Below are 27,612 nucleotides of genomic sequence, written 5' to 3' on the forward strand. Positions count from 1 at the left end.
TTCAGTATTAACTAAAAAAAATAAAGGTCAACTTAGTACCACAATGCTACGAGTATTACAGCTAAGTATTAAGTTCATTTTACAGTCCAATGCAACTTCAACTTTAACTACAGTTCAATGAAAATTTAGTACCAACATCCACATCTTACTGGCGGTAGGACCTCTTGTGAGTCCGCACGAGTAGGTATCACCACCCTGCTTATTTCTGCCATAAAGCAGTAATGCGTTTCGGTTTGAAGAGTGAGGTAGCCGTTGTAACTATACTGAGACCTTTAAAACTCATATTTCTAGGTAGGTGGTGGCATTTTCGTTGTAGATGTCTATGGGCTCCAGTAACCACTTAACCCAGGTGGACTGTGAGCTCGTCCGCCCATCTAAGCAATAAAAAAATAAAAAAAGAAGTTCAACGTTATACTCGTACTTTGAGTGGGCATCCAGTACTATCTTGTTAGGAATTACACCAACTCAACAAACTGACATTGTTTGAATTTCGGGAACGATATATCAATAACTCATGTGAGCGAGCTCGCGCTGGTACCTACATGTAAATTGTGTGGATAGGCAAAGACAAAATAGCCTTTTATTCTAACATATCTATGTTTTTTACCGATATTCTTGTGTTTTATTCAGTACGTATTCTGACAATAGATGGCGTTGTATTTCTCGAGCGTTCTAGGTGCTACTAGATCCTTACGATATTCGTTCGACTATTCGCCGATAGATGGCGTTACTCCTACCGGCGTAACAATAATAACTCGATAATATAATGAAAAAAGAAATGTAAAATATAACCTAAATTTTAAACGTCATAAATAATATAGTATTTTGGTCAGTGAGTGAATATTAGTAGCGCCAATACAACGGTTGAAAACCTGGTAGTCAACTGTGATTGAGTCGTATTCAAAGTTGTGTTATCAGAAAACAACAACATCCAACTTATCATTCTTACATTTGCCTATTATACTTTTTTAATTCTTCTATATCATAATTACTATGCAAAGGTCACCACTAAGATAACGAGAAAGGTAGCGTGACCATCCTCAGATTCAACATGGCATAAGAGACGTATATGACAACACTGGGACACGAGGTTCACGCGTCTATTATTTCTAGACCCCGAACACTAGTTTTGGCTATTAATTTTGCTAGTAATTCCAGGGGTTCCGCCCGTACATCCGATAGTAAATGACCTCAGAATGTGTTAGCAGTTCGGGAATGTTCGAACTATTATTAAAATTTCTGTACCTCTAAAATTGGAGCCATTAATTTTCCCGCGCTACTATTGAAATTCCTGTTTCAATTTAATATTACCATAGATTACTTCTTTATGGTAAACAGAATGTAATATTTCTTAAAGTTTAGACAAAGTTACAATGGAGTTTCTTATCAATGAAATGGATCTCTAAAAAAAATCATTGCTTGGAAAGGAGTAACGAAAATTCCCTTACAACTTCTTCTTAATATTTTTATCAATTTTTCTTATAATTATTACCCCAATTAATTCAGTAGATACTATAATTACCCCTCCATAATCCGACCGAAGTAATATTTTAGATGTAAGTTTTTTTAATGCACTACTCAACTCCCTTATTTTGAGTTTTGCGCTACCAAATTTCATGTAGGTATATTTTTTTTATTTTTTTTTATTGCTTTGATGGGTGGACGAGCTCACAGCCCACCTGGTGTTAAGTGATTACTGGAGCCTATAGACATCTACAACGTAAGTGCGCCACCCACCTTAAGACATAAGTTCTAACTAAGGTCTCAGGTATAGTTACAACGGCTGCCCCACCCTTCAAACCGAAACGCATTACTGCTTCACGGCATAAATAGGCAGGGTGATGGTACCTATCCGCGCGGACACACAAGAGGTCCTACCACCAGTAAAAAGATAATTTTGAAATAATGACCGTAAATGGAAGTCGTCGACAAAATTACCAAAACTCACGCAGTATCATTAAGTTAACTTCGAGACGAGAATGCTCTTCGATTCTCCTACATAAAAAAAAAAAAAACGTAAAGAGCTGAACCGTTTAAATCACTATAATAAGAGTATGTCGGTGAATGGTTAAATTTAATGAGAGTAAGTACTCTTTAGCAGAAAATACGCTGACGTTGTGTCTACCTTTTAATAGATACGATAAGAAAAGTGTCAGAGAACACAATATTCTCATTAACATTCAATGCATTACCTTATGTTAAATTCTGTTTTTATTAGCTCAAATAATCCTAGTAGTCGTAAAATATACGATTTTATGGAACTGGGAAAAAGGGAAAAGAAATGCACCGTTGTAGTCGGATAGTTAAATACAAGGTACACTTCTGTCGTGATAAAATTAGTCTCATTATGCGCTTTTTCTATTTCTCATTCCAGCCTGCTTTAGTTCGCTCGAAATCTTAGACTTACAGTCGGCGTAGTAAATGGTGGCGATATATCTCAACAGCTTACAGCTCTTGAATGTTTGCCTGTAGATGAAATTACAACTACAATTAATATTGTGGAGCAATTTGTTTGTGTTTCTCTTTAGTTCTGTGTTTGCACTTCACTACATAGTATAAAATAAAGTCACTTTCTGTTCTCTGTTCCTATATCTGTCTGTCCCTATGTATGCTTAAACCTTTAAAACTACGCAACGGATTTTGATGCGGTTTTTTTTAATAGATAGAGTGACTGAAGAGGAAAGTTAATATGTATAATGACATCCATTAAATAGTGGAAAAATCAATAATAAATTACTTTTTCCGAAGCGAAGCGAGGGCGGGTCGATATACCTGAAGGGTGAAAAAATATATTGTAGTTTTTCAGTTATAATAATAATTACGATTTATTTTCTTGCCGGGTACATTCTTCTAGCCAATACATGTATGAGCTTTTATATAAGCTTTCACCTCTTTGTAGCATGTTGTGAATAACAGTTTAATTAGTTATACGCAATAGATGATTTCTTACAAGTTACATGTGTTTACCACCGTGCTGTCTATTTTGAAGCAATCCATTCCATCATCATCATCATCATGATGAATTTCATTGGTATTACGGCCACTGTACCAATACACAGCGACATTCCGACTGTGGTAAATGTGTCCTCCTATAAGCACTTGCCATCAAGTTGGCCGTTAGATTGACTGCCCGTCTTAGCGACTAATAAAACCTTAACAAAATATTTTTATGATTATATTAGCTGATGATCAGTTATTCGTCAAGCAAGGCGATCCAAACGTCAAAACTAATGAAATAAACGCTTGATTGTACTGTAACAATAACTGTAACGAATTCAACCCACTCCGGAATACTTTATTAAATATTTCAAAGTTTGGATTATACCCGCCATTAGTGATCGCTATGTTTGTTTCATTCGTATTCACATTCATATCTTTTGTTTAAATGTATTTTGTTGCTATATGCTGGCAGAATCATAAAATAATATGTTTAATGGTCGTTTAAATGTTTCTGACAGTACAATGTATTATTATTATTATTATTATTTACAGTATGAATACTGCGCTTTTAGGTAATAGGAATAAATTATAATGCGTTGGGAAGCCATGCAATGGTAAACCGGAGACCGTGGCCTCGTCTCAAACAATTCATCAGAGCATTGACCAATGTAATTTACCCTCTGTTCTTCAGACAACATCGCTTATAGTTTAGTTGAGTATTCAAACGGGATTCCACAAACAATATCTCAAGACATAATCGCAGATGCGACTAAGGGTTCTTCTTATAATACATTGCGGTTATGTATTGCTCCTGTGCACTTGAAACAGTGTGGCTATTTGTTCCTGATCGCTGTATGCGCTGATGTGTGAGTGGAGAAGCGTCCATCTCTCTGACGCGTCGTGGTGTCTCGCTACTTGGTAACTTACTAGCCTGTGCTCCCGATATCGACATCATCTATGACGGTCTGTCCCGATTAATAGCTCTTACTAAAACCTGCTTAAGAAACCATGAATCTCTCATAAATGCTTTGGTTAAACTGTCAATTTGTAAGAAGGCTATACTAAATAAATAAATCTGTGTAAAATGTATCCATTCAACATGTACATCCATGTTTTCAAAGTTATCTTCGTATTAAGTCTAAGGATATTGGAATGAATTGATGCCCTCTATCGAACCTCAAAAACTGTGCAAACTGTGCAAGCAAACAAACAACAGCTTTACTAAAAATGTAGGCTATAAAAACAAATTATCAATAGTGTAAAAAAACAGAACACATTACTATTTTAGATAGGCTGGGTGACCTTGGGATGAGCCGCGCATCTGATCGCAGTGTTGACCACGGCAGCCCCCTCACCCCGCCCGGGTTCTCTCGAAGGGGGTTCGGACACTTAGCCCAGAGTGCAGGGGAGTCGTTTAGTGGGTAGGACCCTAAATACCGTTACGCCTGTAAGATTAACGCCATCTATCGCCGAATAGCCTAAACGAATATCAAAGGGCTCTTAAATTCGAGAAAGCTTGAGATGTACAACGCCACCTATTATCAGATAGCGGGAACACACATCGAAGCCAACTTACTCAGAATGTTCTCGATAAATCTAGGAATGTCGTCTCGACTATAAAAGCGTTGTAGAGATGGCACAAATCAGTTAGTAGTCGGATCTACTTGAAGCGAAACAGCGAACGGATCATCTGAAGCGAAGCGGAAGAAGTTAATAGAGAATTTTGAAGTGTTCTTTGAGTGCTTTAACTGTTCTAAATGTTAATAAAGTTGTAATTTGTACTTTTGTAGACTTTTTATTTATCCCGAACCCCAGCGCGTAACAATATCATCCTTGGGCCCGCGATTTGCTCTGAATATCAGCGGACTGTCCAGTCCCACGTACTTCGCACACTCTCTAAGTGCGGGGACCTCGTAGGAGACTCAGCCCCGACCCATAAAAAAAGGTAGGTTAAATGCTAAATCGACAATTTATCAAACATGAAACCAACAATAAAATATTTTTCGTATAAAATCAACGTAAAAATAAGTTTCGAACGGTTACATAAACCGGTTATGTCGCGTAAAACCGGATAAAGTAGGGCTGGTTTTACGGAGCGTAAAAGCCACTCGAGTTCCTTCGAAACACTTAATTGTAATTCATGTACTTAAAAATTATGTAAATTGAGTTGTTGTAAAACAGAAATTTATACCGTGCAAGTCAAAGTGAAATGAACAATAATTCTATGAATTTAATTAATAAAAACCATGTTAACCACTTCAATAAGAGACACTTGAAACTAAAATTCAGTTCAAACGTAGGTGACATTTTCACCTTATTTATGTATTGTCAGCTTGTGGTGTTTAGATCCGACTTGAGTGTATGACGGTAAAAATAATAAAAAAACATATTACAATGGAATATTTTGCAGTGTCCTCTTTTGAACTGAAGTATATGTGTTTGTTAAAAATGAATTTCATAAACCACAAAGACTAAATACCAGTTCATAGAATATAGCTATTTGATTTCTTTACTGAAAGCAGTTTTTTTTTCTATAAATTTGATTAATTTAACTATTTGTGATATTGAAAGGCGTATACTCAAAGGTAGCTAAAGTTAAAGATAGCAAACATAATACTTTTTTTTTTTGGTCATGAGGAAATCGCCGCCCTTCCATCCCCAGTGGAGGGCGGAGCATATCAGAGTCGAACTGACTAAAACCTCCTGTCGCTCAACAACCAACGTCCAAACCTCGCCTGAGACAGAACTCATGAAGAGGCAAAGGGAGGAAAGTGAAGCGTGTTTATTCGTAATTTATTACGCGACACAATCATTTAAACACACGTCACTGATAAAATAAATTACTTCGTTATGTAATCTGTGACGTAAACATGAGCGCAACCGGCTATGAATATATCCGTGGGAACGACGTTAAATTTATAGAGCGTGTGTTCGCTTATCCTCCGTATCGCGGTCCGGATAATAACGCCGCGAACCGGTTATCGTCCGCTTATATCCGGTTTTTGCAAAACTTGCAACAGTATTTATTTATGTTGTTTTTTTTGTATAAAGGTTCGGCTTAGTGATTATAAATAAATCTATACATATACATAAAACTGGATTGTCTCTTTGTAATATAGAAATAACCGCTTTTTACTACATGCGTATGAATATATTATATACGGTACATACACCAAAATAACATTTTTTACAATTTTTGTCTGTCTGTCTGTTCCAGCTAATCTCTGGAACGGCTGGACCGATTTTGACGAGACTTTCACTGATAGGTAGCTGATGATATAAAGAGTAACTTAGACTTACTTTTTTTAGACTAGCTTTGCCCCGCGGCGTCTCCCTTGTATAATAATAAAATATAATGTTTCCGAAGTGAAGCGAGGGCGGGTCGCTCGTTTATAATAATATAAATATTTGGTGGAAAAAGAGCCTGGTTCTGTATTCACATATATCACTTTCCGGTTTTGAACTAATTCAGTTTGGCGGGTTACTTGACCACTAGAGTGGAAGCGACACTTTGAAACACTTAAGGTGCGACCTGAGGAGGTCGAGGCTGCGCCGCACGCTACCGTCACTTTAGCGCGTTGGCACCAGGAGTCCGCACGGGTAGGTACCACCACCCTGCCTATTTCTGCCGCGAAGCAGTAATGCGTTTCGGTTTGAAGGGCGGGGCAGCCGTTGTAACTATACTGAGACCTTAGAACTTATATCTCAATGTGGGTGATTACATTTACGTTGTAGATGTCTATGGGCTCCAGTAATCACTTAACACCAGGTGAACCGTGAGATAATTCATCCATTTAAGCAATAAAAAAATTGGCCTATTAGGTATTTTCCCCCTTCCTTCACAATTTTTGTGGGAGAAATTGGACGTAGTTGTTTCCCGGAGAAATGAAATGTAATCAATGAAAGTTTATTCAATCAATGTTCGCTCATTGTTGTGTTCTTTTTATGAAATTTCGTAAATCTTGATACAAAAAGTACATATTAAAGTGTACGTGTGGCCGGTCATAAAGCCTGACGTTATTATGAAATCAAATGAAACAATAACATCACCCAGCGAGGACACTTTTGAAAGACAATCTTCGCGTTTTACATTCCGGCCCACGCGATACTGAGCTGTATAATTTATTCAAGATGGCACCCAGATAAATGTTTCACTGAATGATAAATTACGTTTCCAGTGTTTTTCACTGTTGTCCGTGTGAAGTATTATAATGGTAAAACAGGTTACACGAATTATCGTGTTTTTATTTTCATGATATTAAGACATATTATCATTTCATGTGATACTATATTTCTTTTTGTTTTAGCTCATCTTTATCAATGAATGGCTCACAGTGACTCGTATACATGAGTATTATCTATGACACACAATGAAAATTCTCGGCTGAGGTATAAAGTCTCATGCTCACGCGTTTAATTGTTTATTTACGGACAAAAGGACCGCTTTCGCAGTTGTCATAATATCTTTCACTGTCAATTAAGTATGTCCGTTTGACAAGTTCGAAATGCTTGACGAAGGTAGTACGTGTAAGCGACCTACGTCAAAGCCCTGAAGGCACGTTTGTAATTTTAGGAATTATTGACGACTTGGGCATAGTTTTACGACAACTATTATTGACGACCGTGAAATTTGAAAAGAAGATTCTAGAGATCGAATAAAAACCTTTGAGCTCTTTGTAGGATTCACAAAATCGGAGAAAACAAAATAATTCTTACTAAAATCATTTTACCATATCTCGTACTATTTTTCGCATCAGCGAGAAATCTTCAACCATTTTCTTCTTATTTCTGTAATATTTATTTTAATCACTTTAATCACTTGCAATCCATATCTCATTATGATACTTTTTTTTCCTACCTATGCTGATTACCTTGAGAGGCTAAATCAGCTTTAGCTTAGCGTGTAGGTGGGCTTTCGGGGCTCAAACCGGAGGTGTTGCTAACACGAACCCCAGCAAGAGCAGTGCTTGGCAGAATCTACCAACGGATCGGAAACGCGACCCACTGAGAAGATCCTGCAAGATACTATTATTTCACTCTCCCAGTTATATGTATATGCTGCTCGTTTTAAGTTCTAATCTGATTTGTATCGGATCCTTGATGTTCAATTATTATTTTTATTATTGTTTGCTTTTGCTTTTTGGTCACGGTCGAATAGTCAAGACAGAGTCTCCGATGCAACCAGAACAAAACGTTTGATGATCGAATTAACGACGCCAAACGGTATTTAGAGCTTACATGATTTTGATGTACTTTTCATCCTCAAGCAAGGACACTTCAGTATTTAGATTGATTTATGGATTACATTTTATCTATTGTTTTGTAAATATGTTGTCAAAAAAACTACTGAACAAAAACAAGAAATCGGTTGAGACACTAATGATAAAAGACTATGAACTATTTTCTTTTTCCCAATTTGTATCTGCATAAATATTTTTGTGAAATTGTTTATTCGTACACAAAGATTTTCTATTGTTTATCTGTATAGACTTATGCACAAAATTTATATTTTAATTTATAACCTACGTAGAAAACAGTGTCCGTTAAGAATTATGTTGTTTAATAAAAATAAATATTAAATCATCATTCGACATTCGTTAAATATATTTTTCATTTTTCCATATTAAAATCAGTGAATTGTAAAAAGGGCCGCGGGAACGCGACGTGACACGTTAACGTAACCACTCAAATAAATTATGTACAAGAAACATTTTTTTTGCTCTGCTAATATTCTTTCTTTTTATTTGCGATTTATTTGTAAATGGCGCACTGAGTTTTTTGGGCGGGAAACATTGCCGCTTCGCTTCGTGCTGAAAAATGTTTTGTTCGTGGAAATATACATTTTTTGACATAAAATAACAATCACGGCATTGTATAGTCCATGTCTTACTTTTTTTTTTGGTAATAGTCCGCATTTTATTTTGTTGAAGGATGAAGACATTTTTCAAGTGAAGAAGCTTAAAATAGGTTAACTTGATGCTGCTAGAAACATTTCTTTTTATTTTTTTATTGCCCTTATAGGCAGACGAGCATACGGCCCACCTGTTGGTGAGTGGTTACCGTCGCCCATGGACTTCAACAATGCCGCTGCCTACCGTTAGCCGAAAATGTAATAATATAACGACTATCCAATAAAAACGATTACTAACCTACCAATAAGTCTGCACTTAAAACGACCTCATTAATAAATGGGGACTAAAATTGGAATCGCAGTGCCTGTAACAAAATAAATAATCAATAAAAAACGATGGAAAAGGTAAATTAATAATTTTCTCAACAATGGGGCAAAATTTATCGTTTTTTTTTATCCCAACTTTGAAATAAATGATCTTTGGAAAAATAGAGCGGCATTATTTAAAAGGCATTAGCTCAGAAAGTGCAGAGCCGCATTCAGACAGTGGGTTTTTTATGTTTTTCCATTTCATTTTGTATTGTGATACTGTGCCCGTTGTACGAGTCATTCGTGAATATCTATATATTAATACGTGAAGCAAAAACTTTGTACCGCTTTTTTAGGAAAATTGCGTGGACGGAGGAGTATGAAATTTCCCACACTTGTAGAGAATATAGAGAGGGAGTCCAGAATGCTAATATTTAATTAAAATACTGCATTAATAATACATTAAATCAATAAAGAAACATTACACACACTACCATGTATTTGACACACACATTTTTAAACTCTTTGTTTACTGTCAAACTTTTGTTATTGCATTAAGTCTGTGGTCAAATTGACAATAGGGATATTATGACTTTTTGGCGGGAACGCGAGGAGTGAAGTTGTGTGATTTGTTTTATTTTGTCTATTTCGTGTTTCCCGATTTAACCCGATTTAAATACGTAATAATGGTGGTTTATTAACTGTTTAATATCTGTGAAAGTGCACAAATTTGGGAAAATGAAATAAAGCCGCTGGACGTAACTTCTCGGGATCCTCCAAAAAGTCCACTGAAAAAATCTTAGTAAATGACCACCATTTTACTGAGATTATACTTCATCCCGTATCATCTCATTTAATTTCATCCCAGTTGATTAATGTCTGAAATGAATCACCTTCATTTCATTTCACTCATAATATCATTTTTCATAAAAATATGAATATAAATTAAAATAAGACATGACTTAAAGGTCTCAGTTACCAGGTCATAAAATCCCTTAAAAAAAATAGGGATATTATTGTTACCTAATCTTTAATATTATTTGTCTATAACGATGCCGATAACGTCCGCTTCTTTCCACACCGCGGGAAAGATACAGTTCGCCATAGCGGCATTGAAAATAGATGCCAACATCACGATGAGTTGGACGGGTAGAAGTTTAATAACGCGGTTAGATATACCGTCGGAACCGGGAGCCTTGCGAGGACGTAGGTCTTTGATCAAGTCTTTAACTTCCATCGGGGTGACGGGTGGTAACGCATCCGAGGGTGGCAAGGAGGCTCTGCGTTCTACCTCACTGTCTACTAATTCTACATGAACAGGGTCCACGGATTGAGTGCTGGGCGTACACTGGGTTTGCAATGTATCGGCCAGCAGCTCTGCTTTTTCGTCATCATCGAACGCTGTGAGTCGGCCTGAGGGGCCTACGAGGGGGGGCATAGTTACTACCGTATCCGATTTGAGAGTACGAGCTAAGCGGTAGTAAGACCTTTGGGAGGTATAATAGTCTTTGACAACTAAAGCATAATAATGTTTAAACTTATAATTTTAATTAATTAAGGTCGAATTTCTACTGCGGGACCACTAGTATTGTATAAATTAAAAATTAAAATTATTTAGAAAAAAATTTTTTTTTTATAATAAATAGTAATAATATTATTAATAACAATATTAGCTGTGTTGACTTACACGATGATTGCATAGTTTGTAAGTGTGAGTGTGGACAGTGTGAGGTCCGCTGCCGCAGCTTCCCGCGCCAGGCGTCCGCAGACCTCTGACGGCAAAGCTTACGTCATATTGGCACACATACGCCTGTCTCGATCGATTAAGCTATGTTTTAATATTTAGTACAAATATATAATAGCTTTTTCAGTGCCTAGACTTTCTCTTACCTTTTGCTCTTTTCCTTCTGATCATTTATAAAAGTATTTGTACAATAAATTTCTGTGTGTGAAATTCCTCATCACCTGAATCAAAGCTCACGCAGAAAATCCCATATTAACAATCAGGGACAAACCACAATCATGTCACCCGAAATCTAGGGACCTCTATAGGCCCTACACTATAGAGAGACCTGAGACAGATATATGTATGTACATACAACGCTTTTGAATGTATATCGAAAATTAATTAAACGAACGCTATATTGGAGGTCCTTGGACATCATCTTCAGTAAACGACCAATAAAATTACTGTTTTGAATTTTTGATATCGAGCGGTCTGTTCTTTAACGTCACAAAATAAAAATATAACTAGATCTTGTAAGACCACGTCATGACGAAAAACAGCAAAAAAAAAACCTATGATACAAAAACAGAACAGAAGAACATTAATTTTTTGGTTTTATACTGGCTCTGCCGCATGACTTATTTACTATTATTAAATTATGATGCGGTTAAATCTACAATAACTTCCTAATCCTAAATCCGCTCCATCACAAAACAGGTGTAACAGAACAATCAGTCTCCGATTTTTCTCTGATTAGCCCTACGTATCTCGTTCTATCTTGGAATAAATGAGCCAAGAACGAAAGAGATAAGAACAATAGAAAATAATGGGAGTTTTCCGTGTTCTTAGCCTGCGGAAATTTCTTGTTTTTGAGGTACTTTTTTCCCGTGATTACCGAATAAGGTAAAATTCAAACATATACATTATTCAAGAAATAAAGTGAAAGATAACATTTCTTTCTATTCAAAATGAATGTACCATACATCTATATATTAATACGTGAAGCAAAAACTTTGTATCCCTTTTTACGAAAATTGCGCGGACGGAGGAGTATGAAATTTTCCACACTTATAGAGAATATAGAGAAGAAGTGCACAAGGCTAATATTTTTTTAAATAATTCATAAAAGATACATTAAATCAATAAAGAAAACATTACACACACTACATACCATGTATTTGACGCACACACGCATGCATACTATTTATTGTCAAACTTTTATTCTTGACGTCTGTTGTCAAATTGAAATTAAATATTGTATGTCTTTGTTAATATTTTTTATAGTGTAGTCTTTGGCGGAATTCGTGATTATAGAAGTATAAAATACAATCATAATAGTGTACAAACTTACAATTCCAATTAATTATAGACGAATTTCGACTACTGCGGGACCACTAGTGTTAATAAATGACCACAGGAAGATTCGTGAAATAGTGTGTCCTTACGCAGGTACCAGCATGTGATCCAGGTCACGGCGTTGCAGCTACGGTGGTGATAATTATCTACAATCCAAGTCATCGTGATCACCGTCGATGTTCCTAAAACATGTGGGCTTTGCCGTGTTCCAACTTCTTTCTCCTGCATCTATACTAATATATAAATCTACAATGTTTTTTACGGATATTCCGTTATAACTACTGAACCATGCATCCGATTGACTTGCAACTGGGTATCCATGTAGAAAATACATGTACTTAATAGATAGGTTAATATTTATATGAGTGTTGGACTTCCTACACCAGTTGCGGGGGCGTTAATGATGAGAATCTTTGTACGGTTAGGAATAATAATGTTAATTTTAAATGCCGAGCAAAACGGATGGGTACTGCTAGTCTTCTATATATTCATCCAATTTTTAAACACATTCTGACACAACATTCTCTTCCCACGTCACACACATGTCCACGTCATTTAAACATCTTTGGCCAGTCTCTATTTCTCTGCCATAGCGTTTATTTCTGCTGCGAAGTGCTATCTTGAGTTCAGAGTAATTTGTATGATCATAGTTTTTTTATTTTTTTTATTGCTTAGGTGGGTGTACGAGCTCACAGCCCACCTAGTGTTAAGTGGTTACTGAAGCCGATAGATATCTACGACGTAAATGCGCCACCCACCTTGAGATATAAGTTCTGAGGTCTCAAGTATAGTTACAAAGGCTGCCTCACCCTTCAAACCGAAATGCATTACTGCTTCACGGCAGAAATAGGTGGGGTGGTGGTACCTACCCGCGCGGACTCACAAGAGGTCCTACCACCTGAATTATAATCACCGTTCTCCTACCTATAAAATCGAAATAGCTTGAACGCACAGCTGATTTAGCCTAAACAACGTCCCATACTAATATTAATGCTATGAGGTTCGGACTTCTTACCCCGGTGGCGACTCGTAAAAAAGTCAATATGAAACACCAGATGTGGCGATGTCGTTATGCCGAGTAAACGTATAGTTTCGGTCCGGGCGGGCACCTCCGCGCTGGAAGGGTACCGCATTACCATTTAAATGGTGCCGCAGCATCCTACACAAAAAGTTAGACGTCAGGCGGGGTGTAAATACAAGATTAGAGAGATTACCGCTTGTTCGGGGCTCGGCTATAGTTTGATATACTATGAACCAGGTAGAACAGGAATAGGCTTTGTTTTATTGCTTAGATGGGTGGACGAGCTCACAGCCCACCTGGTGTTAAGTGGTTACTGGTGCCCATAGATATCCACAACGTCAATGCGCCACCCACCTTGAGATATAAGTTCTAAGGTCTCAAGTATAGTTACAACGGCTACCCCACCCTTCAAACCGAAACGCATTACTGCTTCACGGCAGAAATAGGCAGAGTGGTGGTACCTACCCGCGCGGACTCACAAGAGGTCCTACCACCGGTAAGTGGTATGCGGTATTTAGCGGTAGGCAGCGGCTTGGCTCTGCCCCTGGCATTGCTGAAGTTCATAGGCGACGGTAACCACTCACCATCAGGTGGGCCGTATGCTCGTCTGTCTAAAAGGGCAATAAAAAAAAAAGAAGTTGCGTGGTTTTTTTTAAAAGTTATTATGGAATATAGGACCATAATCGTTTTTGTTTTGTTTGCGACTCCATCATGGCCCGCCTGCTGCAGGACAGTAACCATTGCAAAACTCATTTTCGCCTGAAGGGTTCCAATCAACCCGTAATTACAGCGTCTCGTGAAATAATTCAAAATTTTAAATAAATTTATCTATTTATTAATAAACTAGCTGACCCGGCAGACTTTGTAGTGCCTCAATCGATAAATACAAGACGTAAACTTTGGTATAAAATAAACTTAAAAGAAAAAAGGAATGCGTCCGACGGGGCACACACCAAAGGAAAAACAAAATTGTTATTTTTATTTAATTCCGAGCACCTCTTAAACCTTGTCTGGACTTCTACAAATAATTCAAAACCAAAATTAGCCAAATCGGTCCAGCCGTTCTCGAGTTTTAGCGAGACTAACGAACAGCAATTCATTTTATATATATAGATAAATTAACAAAAAAAATATTTGACCAGCAAAAAACCCTTTTCCTAATCCTAACCTGATTTAGGCAGTGGTACTATCTCGTACAGGGTCATACAACACGTACATAAGTATGTGTGCCCGATTAAAACACAAAAATAACAAATCGCTAAATCTCCCAACTTGTGCCACAATACCCATAACATGGTATTAAGAATAAAGCTGACGATTCATAGTTGATACTGCTTTACATAATAATGTAAACGTATTTAAATTTCAACTTTTTTCATGTTTATGAAACTAGATCGAAAAGCTTTTATTTTTCAAACTTTAGCTTTTCAAGTTTCGCACTTCAATGATGAAAGATATTTCGCGCTCAGAATATGTATGTACTTGTTGTTGTTTCGTATTATTTATTGCTCGAACTCATAGCAGTTTTATCTTAACTCAGAAGAAAATCTAGTTATAATAAAAATAAAAAAATTTAAATTAATATTTAGTTTATATCGGTAGGCGAGCGCATGCCTTAAATACTCTGATCACTAATCATTTGATAGTTGTTATAAATTCAAATATAATTTTGAAGTTTCAAAAAATATAAACGGTACGCACCGCTGTGCCCAATTTCCCTCATTTAAACTATTCAAACCACATGGCCATTTTTTAAACTGTAACATAAGTTTTGAGTTTTCTATTTAATGCACTGAATTACTTAAATAATTTCCCTCGCAGTTTTGTTATGCACATAAAATACGATTTTTAACTCAAAAACTTTTTTAGCGCTGTTGTAGTTTGAAAATCATTTTTTTCCTACCTATGCTGATAGCTTTGAGAGGCTATTTCAGCTTCTTGACGTGTAGGTGAGCTCACGGGGCTCAAACCGAAGTGTTGCTAACACTGGCCCTATCAAGAGCCGTGCTTTGCAGAATCTACCACCGGATCGGAAACGCGACCCACAGAAGATCCGGCGAGAAACTCAGTGGGCTGTGTCTGTGGGTTGATTTACTCAAAATCAATGAAACGGAAATAACACTCGGAAAACAACGTTAAAAAAAGCAGTTTATCTGATGATTGATCTTGCATCAGATGATTTCATTTACCGCCTGCCTGTGAACTGGTTTTTTTTTAAATTAATTTTAGATCTCGACATCAGGGACTAAGTCGAATGTAATATGTATAATGTTATTATTTAATTATATGTTCTTAATTATGAAACTTGCATCTCCATTCACACTTCCATAGAATATTTATTCTCTGGAATAGTTTAGAGCAGTGAATGCTTCATATATATTTTGACGGATTAACAACTTTTATCGTAGAATCCCTGATGGTGAGGAGTACCATCGCCTGCTGAAGGAACGTCTTTTCAGGGGATGGTTGACCTGCTGTCTACAGCTAGAGACTGTATTTAAACCTTGTTTTTAGAAGAATAAGTGAGCCTGGGGAAAATTAATGCCAGAACCTAATGATACACTGGGCTGCACCTATCCAGGAATAAATTCTACAAAGTTCAGTAAAACAATCTTATGAACCTTTAGTTTACGCCATCTATCGACTAGCACCGACATTACTATAATAACAATACCTACTATTTTTTGATGGGATTTTATGACCTGGTAACTAAGACCCTTAGGTCATGTCTTATTTTAATTTATATTTTTATGAAAAATGACAATATATAGTGAAATAAAATGAAATGAGATGAGATTATATGGGATGAATCTAAGTAAAATAGTGGTCATTTACTGAGATTTTTTCAGTGGACTTTTTGGATGATCCCAAGAAGTTACGTCCAGTGGCTTTGTTTATTTTCCCACGTTTGTGCACTTTCACAGATATTAAACAGTTAATAAATTACCATTATTACACATTTAAACCTAAAGAAGCACTAAATAGACAAAATAAAACGAATCACACAACTTCACTCCTTGTGTTCCCGCTAAAAAGTCAATAACATAATATCCGGGGACATCATGAGGAGTCACGCATGGTCACCCGGGCCCAAACTAGGATATCCTACACTAGGGGAACCAGAGACTGATGTAAAACGCATATACTTTTTAATTATAAACATGTATAGTTACTAAATATTCAGATAAAGAGCAAACATACCTGCTCATCACAGAAATGTATTCCCGACGTAGGGATCGGACCCCAGACCCACGGGCTCAGCTACCAGAAACACTAACTACCAAACCCTGCGAGTCAGAAAAATAAAGGGTGTTTTTTATAGAAGTATAGAGCTTTGCAATGGAATAATTGTATGTATATTTACGGAGATATGTATGTGTACATATATGTATATGTATTTCACTGGAATGGTACACCGCGCGTAGTTCGTTTCCAAATGATTCTTGTCCACCTGATGGTTGTCTGGAAGAGATCGCTCTTAGCGATAAGACCGCCAATTGTACTTTTTTGTTTTTAATGTATCGCACTGTTTATTTGTTTTTTGGTGTACAATAAAGAATACTCTCTCTCTCTCTCTCTCTCTCTAAAACAAAGATGATTTTTTTAAATTGACATAAACTTGCTTTATACGTAATATAATCTTTTGGCATTATAATTTAAACTAGTGGTCCTCTGGTAGTCGAAATTCGACTATAACTAATGGAAATTATAAGTTTGTACATTATTATGATTCTATTGTCAAGGACTATTATACTTCTTTAATCACAGATTTCGTCAAAACTACACTTTAGACAAATATTAATAAAGAGAAAACAATATTTAATCTATTCTCAATTTGACAGACTATAACTAAAAAAAAAAAAAAGGTATAAAATGTATATAATGATAGTTATGTGTTAGATTTTTTTTTTAAGTTACTAACATAGATTTTAAGTAATTATTACTAACAAAATGTTATGGTTTTAAAAAAAAAAAAAACTGAAATAAAGTGTTAATAATAATAATAATAATAACTGACAGAATGCAAAGAAAAGTTTGACAATAAATAGTATGCATGCGTGTGTGCGTCAAATACATGGTATGTAGTGTGTGTAATGTTTTCTTTATTGATTTAATGTATCTTTTATGCATTATTTTCAAAAAATATTAGAATTGTGCACTTCTTCTCTATATTCTCTATAAGTGTGGAAAATTTCATACTCCTCCGTCCGCGCAATTTTCGTAAAAAGGGATACAAAGTTTTTGCTTCACGCATTAATATATAGATATAACTTCTGGCATATGTAAGTAATAAGTAGTAAGTAATAAGTAACTCCAAAATATGTTAAGCTATTTTTTGTACCTTCACAGAACGACTCCCGTGGCTGTTAATAAAAGCACAAAGAAATTTAATTTGAAACTGTTTTCTTTGGTGCACTTTTAGAGTATCATGTGAGATATCGTGATGATCAGTACAACTTCAGTAAAGTTTTCCTCGCGTAATAACTTCAATACGTTTATGAGAGATGAATCGCCTTGTTTTTTCTATTATTTATCATTCTAATTGAATTTCTTATGTTTGTGACTCAGCGAACAGTACGCCGGATTGAATCAATGGAAATTTATGACACCTCAATTCATAGTTAATTATCATTCACCTTATGATGGAGAGATAATTATCGAGAGATTAGATTAACAATTTAGTTTTTTGACCTCATGTTCTTATGTTGCGGCATTAGTGAATCGACTTTCAATTGGAGCATGGCTATCCTAGTGTTCAAATTAAAAACAATCAGTAATAAGGTAGTCCCTTTTACGTGACCATACACGTTCCCTGGCGTTTCAGTTCGTGTTTTTTTTCCTACCTATTCTAGTAACCTCGAGGGGTTATACTAAACCCGCAGAACAAGTAGGTGAGCTCACGGGGCTTTAACCTGAGGATTTCCAAAACAACGAAGACGTCTTTGTCAACAGCGCCACAGTAGCTGCTTTTAGAACTAAATTCTGCACGAAAAAGCGACGTAGTTCATTCTCCTTGTAATAGATGGCGCTCCTTTCAAGAATTTATATTCACAATAAAACTAAGTCTGTTAAGCTTCTGTTACTACTTATTACAATATTAATAAAGTGTCTTTGTTAAATAAATATATCCACGCTTGAAAGACAAACGTGACTAAGCTACAATGCGTGAACTTTATAGTAGACTAATTTAAAGTTGAAATACCTGAAAACAAAATTTATTTTAACGAATCTAGCTGTAGTAGAATCTGTCTAGTAGCTGTAGGATTGAAATGACTTGATTTTAATAGACCTAGATGATTGAATTTAATAGACCTAGAAATATATTTTTTTTTGCGCATCGAATATAATTATTGCCTATCATTTATGTACAAAGCAGTTATTGTCGCTTAGTCATGTTTGTCTTTCAAGCGTCGATATGCACGTACCTATGCATATACAAACAGTTTAATGTTTATGATTTACGTATGTAACGGAACAGCAAAAGTAATTTGTGGAAAAACGTCAAAGGAAAGGGCAGAACCGAATCTCGTTTCAATTTTACGAATATTTACCATAAAAAATTGTTCTTTTGTAGATCGGAGTGCTGGATACAAATTACCGTTTAAACCTTTTATCGTCCGGGGTAGGCTTCACCCGATCCCGCGAAGGGAAATTGGGGCGATTATATTACGATCAATTTCCAAGTATTAAGACTTCTTAAAATGTTACTACATTCGAAATAAAATATTTATGAGTATTTTAGAATTAGGTACAATATTTCGTGAATTTCTCATCTTTGTAGATCTGAAATGACATTAACAAGGGTTTTAGATGCTCTAATATGAAGGTAATTTTTGCGATATTTTTATCGGCCTAAAAGGCTAGACTAGGCTCATCAACCTAGTTGTAACTTTGCTAGTGGTAGGACCTCTTGTGAGTCCACACTGGTAGATACCACCGCCCAGTCTATTTCTGCCGTGAAGCAGTAATGCGTTTCGGTTTGAAAGGCAGGGCAGCCGTTGTAACTATACTTAAGACCTTAGAGCTTATATCTCAAGGGGGGTGGCGCATTTACGTTGTAGATGTCTATGGGCTCCAGTAAGCACTTAACACAAGGTGGGCTGTGAGCACGTCCACCCAACTAAGAAAAAAAAAAACTGTATAAGACACCATTGTACTCGTGTCGAGCGATGTTACCGTGCCTATGTTCCATTCCCGCAGGCAACTACGTCCTTAGCACATATTCACGAATAATTTCCGCGGTGACGGAATAACATCGTGTACTCAATCGAAAACAGGTAAATAATAATTTGCATAATCACTGGCGGTAAGATGTAAGCCCACCACCAGGTTCTACCACCTTGCCTACTACTGTCGCGAATTAATCACTGATGAGTTAGTGCACTGCCTTGATCTCCCGGTGATGGTCACGGGGTGACTTCAGGAGGTCGAGACTGCGCCGTATGTTACCGTCACTAGCGCGCTGGCACCAGCAGGATAGGACGACGCATCGGTGGATGTAGTACGCATTGCTGTCGTTGCTGTCATCCTCGAACATACTATGGAAGAGCAACCCGGTCGGCGGTGTATCGCGTTCCGAACCCGCAGGCTCGTTCTGAACCAGCGGGGTATCCAGGAACACCAGCGGCATCGCCCGGGTGGCCTGGCAGAGCTGCAGTACTGCGGAGACCGGCGTCATTGGTCGTCGACTATCGCCTCTACGACCTGTTGTCCTCGGGGTGGCGTCGCGAGTCTAGTTAGTAGTGTTGGCCGCCTGGAATCCCCCTTCTCTGAGCGGGTTCTGATCCCGGGCGGAGATCAGGCACCGGGTGTAAGAATCCAGGGGAGCCGCTTAGGACTTTAAAAATGTCCTTGGGCCTGCGGCACTGGTTCGCAGTCCCACAAACCCCGCGCGCCCCCTAGGCATGGGTACTTGTAGGAGGGTAGGCCCCCGGCCCGAAAAAAAAATTGGCTTGCTAGCTCATTAAAGAAAATAAAATTATTGGTATTTTCATACGTTTACGCCATGCCGGTTTCATAAGAAACATAAAAAAGATTAATGGATACTTAAGAAAATATAAAACCAACGTAATGTCAAAATTTATGTAAAATACGTTATTTGAGGGAACAAAACGACTCAGATATTTGGATAATTTTATTTTTGAATCGCATATATTATGATAGAGACGATCTTTTTCTTATTCTAAATTATCAGATTACGTACGATCCATCTGGTGATGATAAGTGGTTAATACAGCTCTTAAATATATAACATAACATGAATATTACTAGCAATTTTGTGACGTGAAACTGAAGTATTAGTATTGAAGGTGAGCAGCCACCCCGCCTCGGCACACATACTGATGGTAGGACCTCTTGTGAGTCCGCATGGGTATTTACCACCACTCCGCCTATTTCTGCCGTGAAGCAGTAATACGTTTCGGTTCGAAGGGTGGGGCAGCCGTTGTAACTATACTGAGACCATATAACTTATATCTCAACTATTTACGTTATAGATGTCTATGGGCTCCAGTAACCACTTAACACCAGGTGGGCTCATCCACCCATCTAAGCAATAAATAAAAATACTTCACAGAAATAGGCAGGATACTGGTTCCTGCCCGTGTGAGTTTACAAACAAAATATAATAATTTTTGAAATCGAAATGTTATAAACAAAGCAGATACGAAATTCGGAACCAACAACTTAACGATAATCTGAAAGCAATTCAATTTATAAAACATTTAAAAGTTATAATCAATTTGTTTTCATTGTTTCAGTTCGTTCCGTGAGCGGTAAGGCAAGATGGCGGCTTTTGTGGCGAAACAGATGGTAGGAAACAAACTTAGCGCTGTTAAAGGTAATTTTATTTTCAATTATTAATTACGAAAACAAATAATGTCATGCTTTACTGTTGTACACGAATTATATTAATTAAATTGGGAATTGATTTAAAGAATTATAGTTTGTTTTTATTTTATCTTAACGACAAAAGAACACCGCGTTACACATTTCAACAAAACTATCAGACTTCAAGTCACTGTAAAAAACTTAAATGTGAATTTGAATTTTTTTTCTGTAATAAATTAACAACAAATATTTTAAACCATTCGTAATGGTAAAAGGTAGAAATAAACGCCACATATAACCTGACTTTATTATACTTTAAATAATTCATCAAATCATTCTTAACATACCTTATGAGAGCACACAGTTCTATATCATGTGAATCTAATAACACCACCTATATACTCGTGTATAGGTACATATTATACATATGTATATTATTTGATCAGTCACTTGTCTATATAAAACTAATTTACATTTCTTACACGAAATAATGATAAAAGAGAAACCAATTAAAGTAAATAATCTAATTTCGATTATCGATACGAAAGACCCGTAGCGATATCGATATCGCCGAGACCTTTAATTTCACTGAAAGTATCATTTAAAACACTCGATATTAAAATCTCAAAGAACTTCTCGCAAAGTATTTGGGATCGTGTTTTTTCCTCGATTTAGCCAATACGTCTCGTCTTATAGATTATTATCGACACTTAGTTGTTTCAATACGGTCGTTACGCTCTAACTATCTGGCGAATAATTATTCGAATTCTGTTAAAAGTTATAATTGTACCTGGTTCTGAAGTTTTATGATAGTTGTACTATACATTTAAAATTGGCACTTCATTTTGATTACATTTGAAGGCAGACGAGCCATTTAATGATAAGTGTTCAGCGATACTCATGGAAATTCGCTAGCTTTATTTCAAATCTCGCCGAATAAAGATATGAGATAATCATTGACAAACACGGTTGAGAGAAGTACTTTTAGAAGCTGGATGGTATTATCCAAAACTAACAACTTAAAGCATGCTCTTCGGCAATTAATTTTTTTTTATTGCCTAGTTGGCTGGACGAACTCACAGCCCACCTGGTGTTAAGTGATTACCGGAGCCCATAGACATCTACTACGTAAATGTCGCCATCCCCCTTCAGATATGAGTTCTAAGGTCTCAGTATTAGATTATTATTAAATCATTCGAGCCCATTGAACGGGATATGGACAGATTAAGAATACTGTAAAAATTTATAATTATGCTAAATAAAATCTTAGACTTAATAAGATTGTTCTTATTAATATTCTGATGGCAATTAACGAAAAGCTTCAACTGTGACCCAAAGGAGTCCCGCGGGAAATCATCACAAGCTCGCCGCTTGTAATCTTCTTTAAAATTAATGTTTTCTAAAAAAATATATTTGTATTTGTATTGTATTTAGAGAATAGTACATACGTATACACGCGTACTGAAAGTAATTGGAGGGTGTGATGCTATCAGCTCACACGGATTGATACGAAGGTCCTGCCTGTTTTACTCACAAGCTAAACACGCGTTTTAGTTCTAGAGTGTATCTGTTCCACAGTTATTCTGTCACATATGAACACTTTTACTGGTGGTAGGATGTCTTATGAGTCCGCACGGATAGGTACCACCGCCCTGCCTATTTCTGCCGTGAAGCAGTAATGCGTTTCGATTTGAAAGGTGGGTCAGCCGTTGTAACTATAATGAGACCTTAGAACTTATATATTAAGATGGGTGGCGGCATTTACGTTGTAGATGTCTATGGGCTCCGGTAACCACTTAGCATCAGGTAGGCCGTGAGCTCGTCCACCCACCTAAGAAATAAAAAATAAAAAAACAATAAATTTATATGTGAGTTCTTTATTTTAAGGTGTTGTTTCTAAATAAAAGATAGATTACAAATAAACAATGTTCTGTAATTTATTTTAATAAAAAATTCGCATAAAATTACTTCGCGTGTTGACTTCTTACAATAGTAATTAGAATTAAGATTACATTAAATTAATAGTTTTTTTTTTTTAAATATAGACATAAGAATAGCTACTACTTATAATATCACAATTAAAACACTCGTCGAAGATATTAAGAGTACTTAGTTAATTACAATATTTATTGTGTACACAATTAAGAGTTTTTAAAGTTAATTAATTAACGCTTTCAAAATACAGTTAAAGTTCATATTGAAAACTGATGTCTTTGAACAAATTTAATTACAATACTTTATATCTCTTAACCTAACTAATTAACGATCAAGAAGACTAACAAACAGACTATCGACCTTGACTGGCGAGCTAGCTTCGTGGTCAGAGCTTTTTAGCTTTAGGCGAACTGAACAATGTGACACTTGTCCAGTCCTGTGACCAATTGATGCACGGGAACCCATTAGGCAACTGCCGGACTGCAATAAATCTATACGAATATAACGAAACACAAACCTAAAATGTTCAGGAGTAATAGCCAAAGCTGTAATAATAATTGTAAATAGACACGCTTTAACAAAAACCTACTTCAAATAGAAAAAAAAAAGATATTCCAAAACAAATCAATATACACTAAAAACAATAATCATCGAAATCGGTTGGCGTGATATTGAGTTATTGAGTTATTCATCTATTTGTCGCGCACGTATTTAATGCAAATTTAAGACTTATATGGTTTTCTCATGCATGCCATGATCAGAACTGGACTAAATTTTATTGTAAACCGTGTGTAACTAAATTGTACGGGAAGCGTCAGCTTTCTAATAATCATCAAAATTGATTCACCCAGTCAAAAGTTATGAGGTAACAAATATAAAAAAAAACATACAGCCCAATTGAGATCTTCCTCCTTTTTTGAAGTCGGCTAAAAAACTAGCTATATAGTTAGCTAGCGCGGCTCCTTAAAATGATCATGCGATTGGTACATATTGAAAAAATATTGAGCATAAGCATCAGGAAGTGGGATGAATACGCTGGAAATGTTGGTCAAATGAGCCACGGAAACTCCAGTCTTTAGACTTCTTTGATAGCCACCGTGAGGTCCAAAGCATTTACAAATATTACGATAATCATCTATGGACTAAAACAAGCTTAGTATAGAACGGAGACGATTTGATAAAGGTCGCAGATGCATGCTGGCTTCTTCCAGCAGCAACAGTAGATATGTTCGTCTTAATGATGCTACCACCACATATGTATATACCAGTTATGGTATCTATGGGTTTTGGTGGCCAATTAACACTAAATCGGCCTTCAATGTGGTACTCGATTTCAACTGCTTACATCCATAAAATATTCCTTATTGTGGAATAGACTGATCAGCACCCGTCTCCTCATGCCCGTGCAGCGCTCACTGCTGTCATTTTGCTGACATTCAGTAACATAGGCCCATTTTATTCTGTCACTAGAATCGGTTGAATTCTTTCGCTTCCGTTTCCTCCCCAGCCTGCCTTTAGGGCTGGTAGGACAATCGTCTTCATTCGTTATCGGCGAATGGAATAACCTTCTGGTGATCGGTTGCAGATTAGGTTTTCTTAATGGCGACTCTGTATCCATCTGTAAAGTTAAGATTTGTAGTTACTACTATTGAGCCCAAAATTTTTTTTTTTTTGCTTAGATGGGTGGACGAGCTCACAGCCCACCCGTAAATGCGCCACCCACCTTGAGATATAAGTTCTAAGGTCTCAGTATAGCTAGTTACAACGGCTGCCCCACCCTTCAAACCGAAACGCATTACTGCTTCACGGCAGAAATAATTCGAAGAGCTATTAAAAATGATGGTTGTGTGTGACCTACAATTAGCTGATGATTAGGACATTTTATAAGTCAAAACGTGTAGATCCGATCATTCTGAATATTTCTGACTGAAAGAAATAATGGGACCTATTTGAAGGAACGGCAGCTACAATTGTGATTCACCTTACGGCTTAAGGTGGGTAGCTACACTAATATCGTAGTGCTTGCAGATTCCGGTAACTACTTAAACCAAGTCGACCGTGAGCTGATTCAAACAATTATGAAAAAAATAAAAAGGCATAGGAGATTACTATTCAAATAATATATTTGAAACCAACGTCTTTATTCGCCACAAATGTTTCCCGCAGTGGGGCAGTAAGGGGCTCTGACTGGAGCGCGACCCAGTAATTGCTATAGAACACCTTTTTTATTGGCCTTGTAGGCAGGCCAGCATACGGCCCACCTGGTGGTGAGTGGTTACCGTCGCCCATGGACTTCAGCAATGCCAGGGGCAGAGCCAAGCCGCTGCCAACATAGCTATAGAACATTTAAATACATATTAAGACTTGATTCCGTGAAACGCGCTGTGGATGAATGCAGTTTCGTGTGGCTCCAGCCAGTGTCGCCAGTGGACTCTGCTCCGACGGTGCCGTGGCATCTTACCTAGCACGGCGCACGAGACGAGACAAATTTTCATAACACACTTACGTCACAATCAGAATTGAAATCCAGCGGTTTCTTGAACACGTTATTCGTGATGAACACTTTTAAGCTTTCCCTGCTTATCGTATTCACCGGGGTCGACATTTGACTTTCCGTCATTTTGAGAACATCCAAACGAAGCAAGCGTACGCGCCAAACTGAAGCGAGTTTTATTTTGAATTCAAATTATGAATTGGGTTGGGATGCAGTGACCGACTGTCCTTTTAGTAATGTCATGTTATCGATGTTTTGGTTTATCGATAAATGTGTTGTACAACAAAAGAGTAATTTATTTTGAACTAGCTGACCCGGCAGACTTCGTAGTACCTCAGTCTATAAATAAAAGTTCTAAACTTTTGTATAAAATAAAAGGAATCCGTCCGACGGAGGACACATCAAAGGAAAAACAAAATTCGAGCACTTTAATATTTTTTCACCTTTTAAACCTTCCCTGGACTTCCACAAATAATTCAAGACCAAAATAAGCCAAATCGGTCCAGCCGTTCTCGAGTTTTAGTGAGACTAACAAAAAGCAATTCATTTTTATATATATAGATAGATGCCATTAGTCATAAATCCTAATACCTATAATAATCGCGCTATAATGGCGAATTGTTTCAGATCAGAATTCAGAATTGTAATCAAAAAACACTGATCCCCAAATTTCGTGAGAAAACACAAAAAAGACAACTAGAAGCGAAAAACAATTTTAATTACATAATTACTGACTCAATGAAGATTTAATTAAAAGTCAAAGATTTAGCAGAATACATTCATATTTATAATTTAATATATAATATGAATATGAAATATTATGTTTCACCGACAAAATATATATCGTAACTATAATTCCCCTTCCCTAGTATTCTAAGAATTTGAGCGGTCATTCCGAAGCATTAGGTTGGTACCTGCATGTGCCTCTTCACTTTTTTCACTATCTACCTGTTTTAACAAAGAATCACTGATTTTTATTTTGAGATATGTTCCTTTAACAATATAGTATATATCTTTATTTTTGAATGTTAATTTTTCAAAACTACATCACTCTTTCAGTACCGTAATCGGAAGCGCCAGGTGTTGATTTTGGTAAAAGTCACACCATCGAAAACCAATTTGATCGTGGCCTACCTACCTATCTCTACTGTACAATCCTGTACAATACTATAGACGTATAGACTATAATTATAGTCGAAGTCACTGGTGGTCGGACCTCTTGTGAGTCCGCACGGGTAGGTCCACCACCCTGCTATTTCTGCCGTGAAGCAGTAATGCGTTTCGGTTTGAAGGGTGGGGCAGCCATTGTAGCTATACTGAGACCTTAGAACTTATCTCAAGGTGGGTGGCGTATTTACGTTGTAGATGTCTATGGGCTCCAGTAACCACTTAACACCAGGTGGGCTTTGAGCTTGTCTACCCATCTAAATAATCAAAATAGACTAGACAAGTGGATAGCCCTTCTGAAGTTACGCAATTACTGTCGCTCTAGGATACTTACATTGCATGCACACGACTTGACTGCACATTCCACAACGCATCGTTAGTCTTGGACAGAAATATAGTCCTGATGGCAGAACGCTTCAATTAAATGAACTGCCATTTAAAAATATGTCACGTCTTCATATCCGCTGCACAAAGTAATGTTCATATTTATTTAACACTATGTTAGCTGAATATTGTCTAGCAGGAGCTAGTGGCTGAAATGTCACCCTGGCATTGTTGCAGCCCAGCGATGGAAACCACTCATCATCAGACAGAGTTCATGCTCATCAGCCTACAATGGCATTAAAAAAATAAAAAAATGTAGCTTATCTGATCGCCTATCAGTACTGTAACGCTTTCGGCAAACAAAAGATGTTATTTATGTATTCTGACTGAAATTATTTTCGACTGAAGCTTAATTATCAAATAATTAAATACGCTAAACTTTAAATACATATTGAATTGATTCATACAGTTATTATTGCATTTGAAGGTATACAATTGTAATATACACTGAACATTAGTTGCTTCCGATCATGAACATAGGTAACAACATGAATACAGATAATCCGCTGCCCGCCGTTGAGGTCGTTTTTCAAACTTGGTTTGTAGTAGGAGGTACTGTCCTGTTGGTTAAATGAAGTTTTAAGTGCCACAGCCCATTG

General features: G+C 36.7%; 2 protein-coding genes across 2 annotated transcripts in view; one reads left to right on the top strand and one right to left on the bottom strand.

Annotated features, from left to right (window-relative positions):
• Positions 1–27,612, top strand: part of cpx (synaptic transmission protein complexin) — a 182,593-nt gene that overhangs the window by 63,376 nt on the left and 91,605 nt on the right. Inside the window, 1 exon segment of the mRNA XM_089738903.1 lies at positions 20,964–21,043. Within this exon segment, the coding sequence (XP_089595029.1) occupies positions 20,989–21,043 (55 nt within the window). The 5' untranslated portion in view covers positions 20,964–20,988.
• Positions 22,895–25,713, bottom strand: LOC149499793 (uncharacterized). The gene is made up of 2 exons (XM_089738917.1): positions 25,475–25,713; positions 22,895–24,586 (listed from the first exon to the last, which is right to left on the bottom strand). Exons 1-2 carry the CDS (start codon positions 25,586–25,588, stop codon positions 24,302–24,304), a joined length of 399 nt encoding a protein of 132 aa, XP_089595043.1. The 5' UTR covers positions 25,589–25,713; the 3' UTR covers positions 22,895–24,301.

The sequence above is a fragment of the Bombyx mandarina genome, chromosome 26 (genome assembly GCF_030267445.1).
Source record: "Bombyx mandarina strain Sakado chromosome 26, ASM3026744v2".
NCBI lineage: Eukaryota > Metazoa > Arthropoda > Insecta > Lepidoptera > Bombycidae > Bombyx > Bombyx mandarina.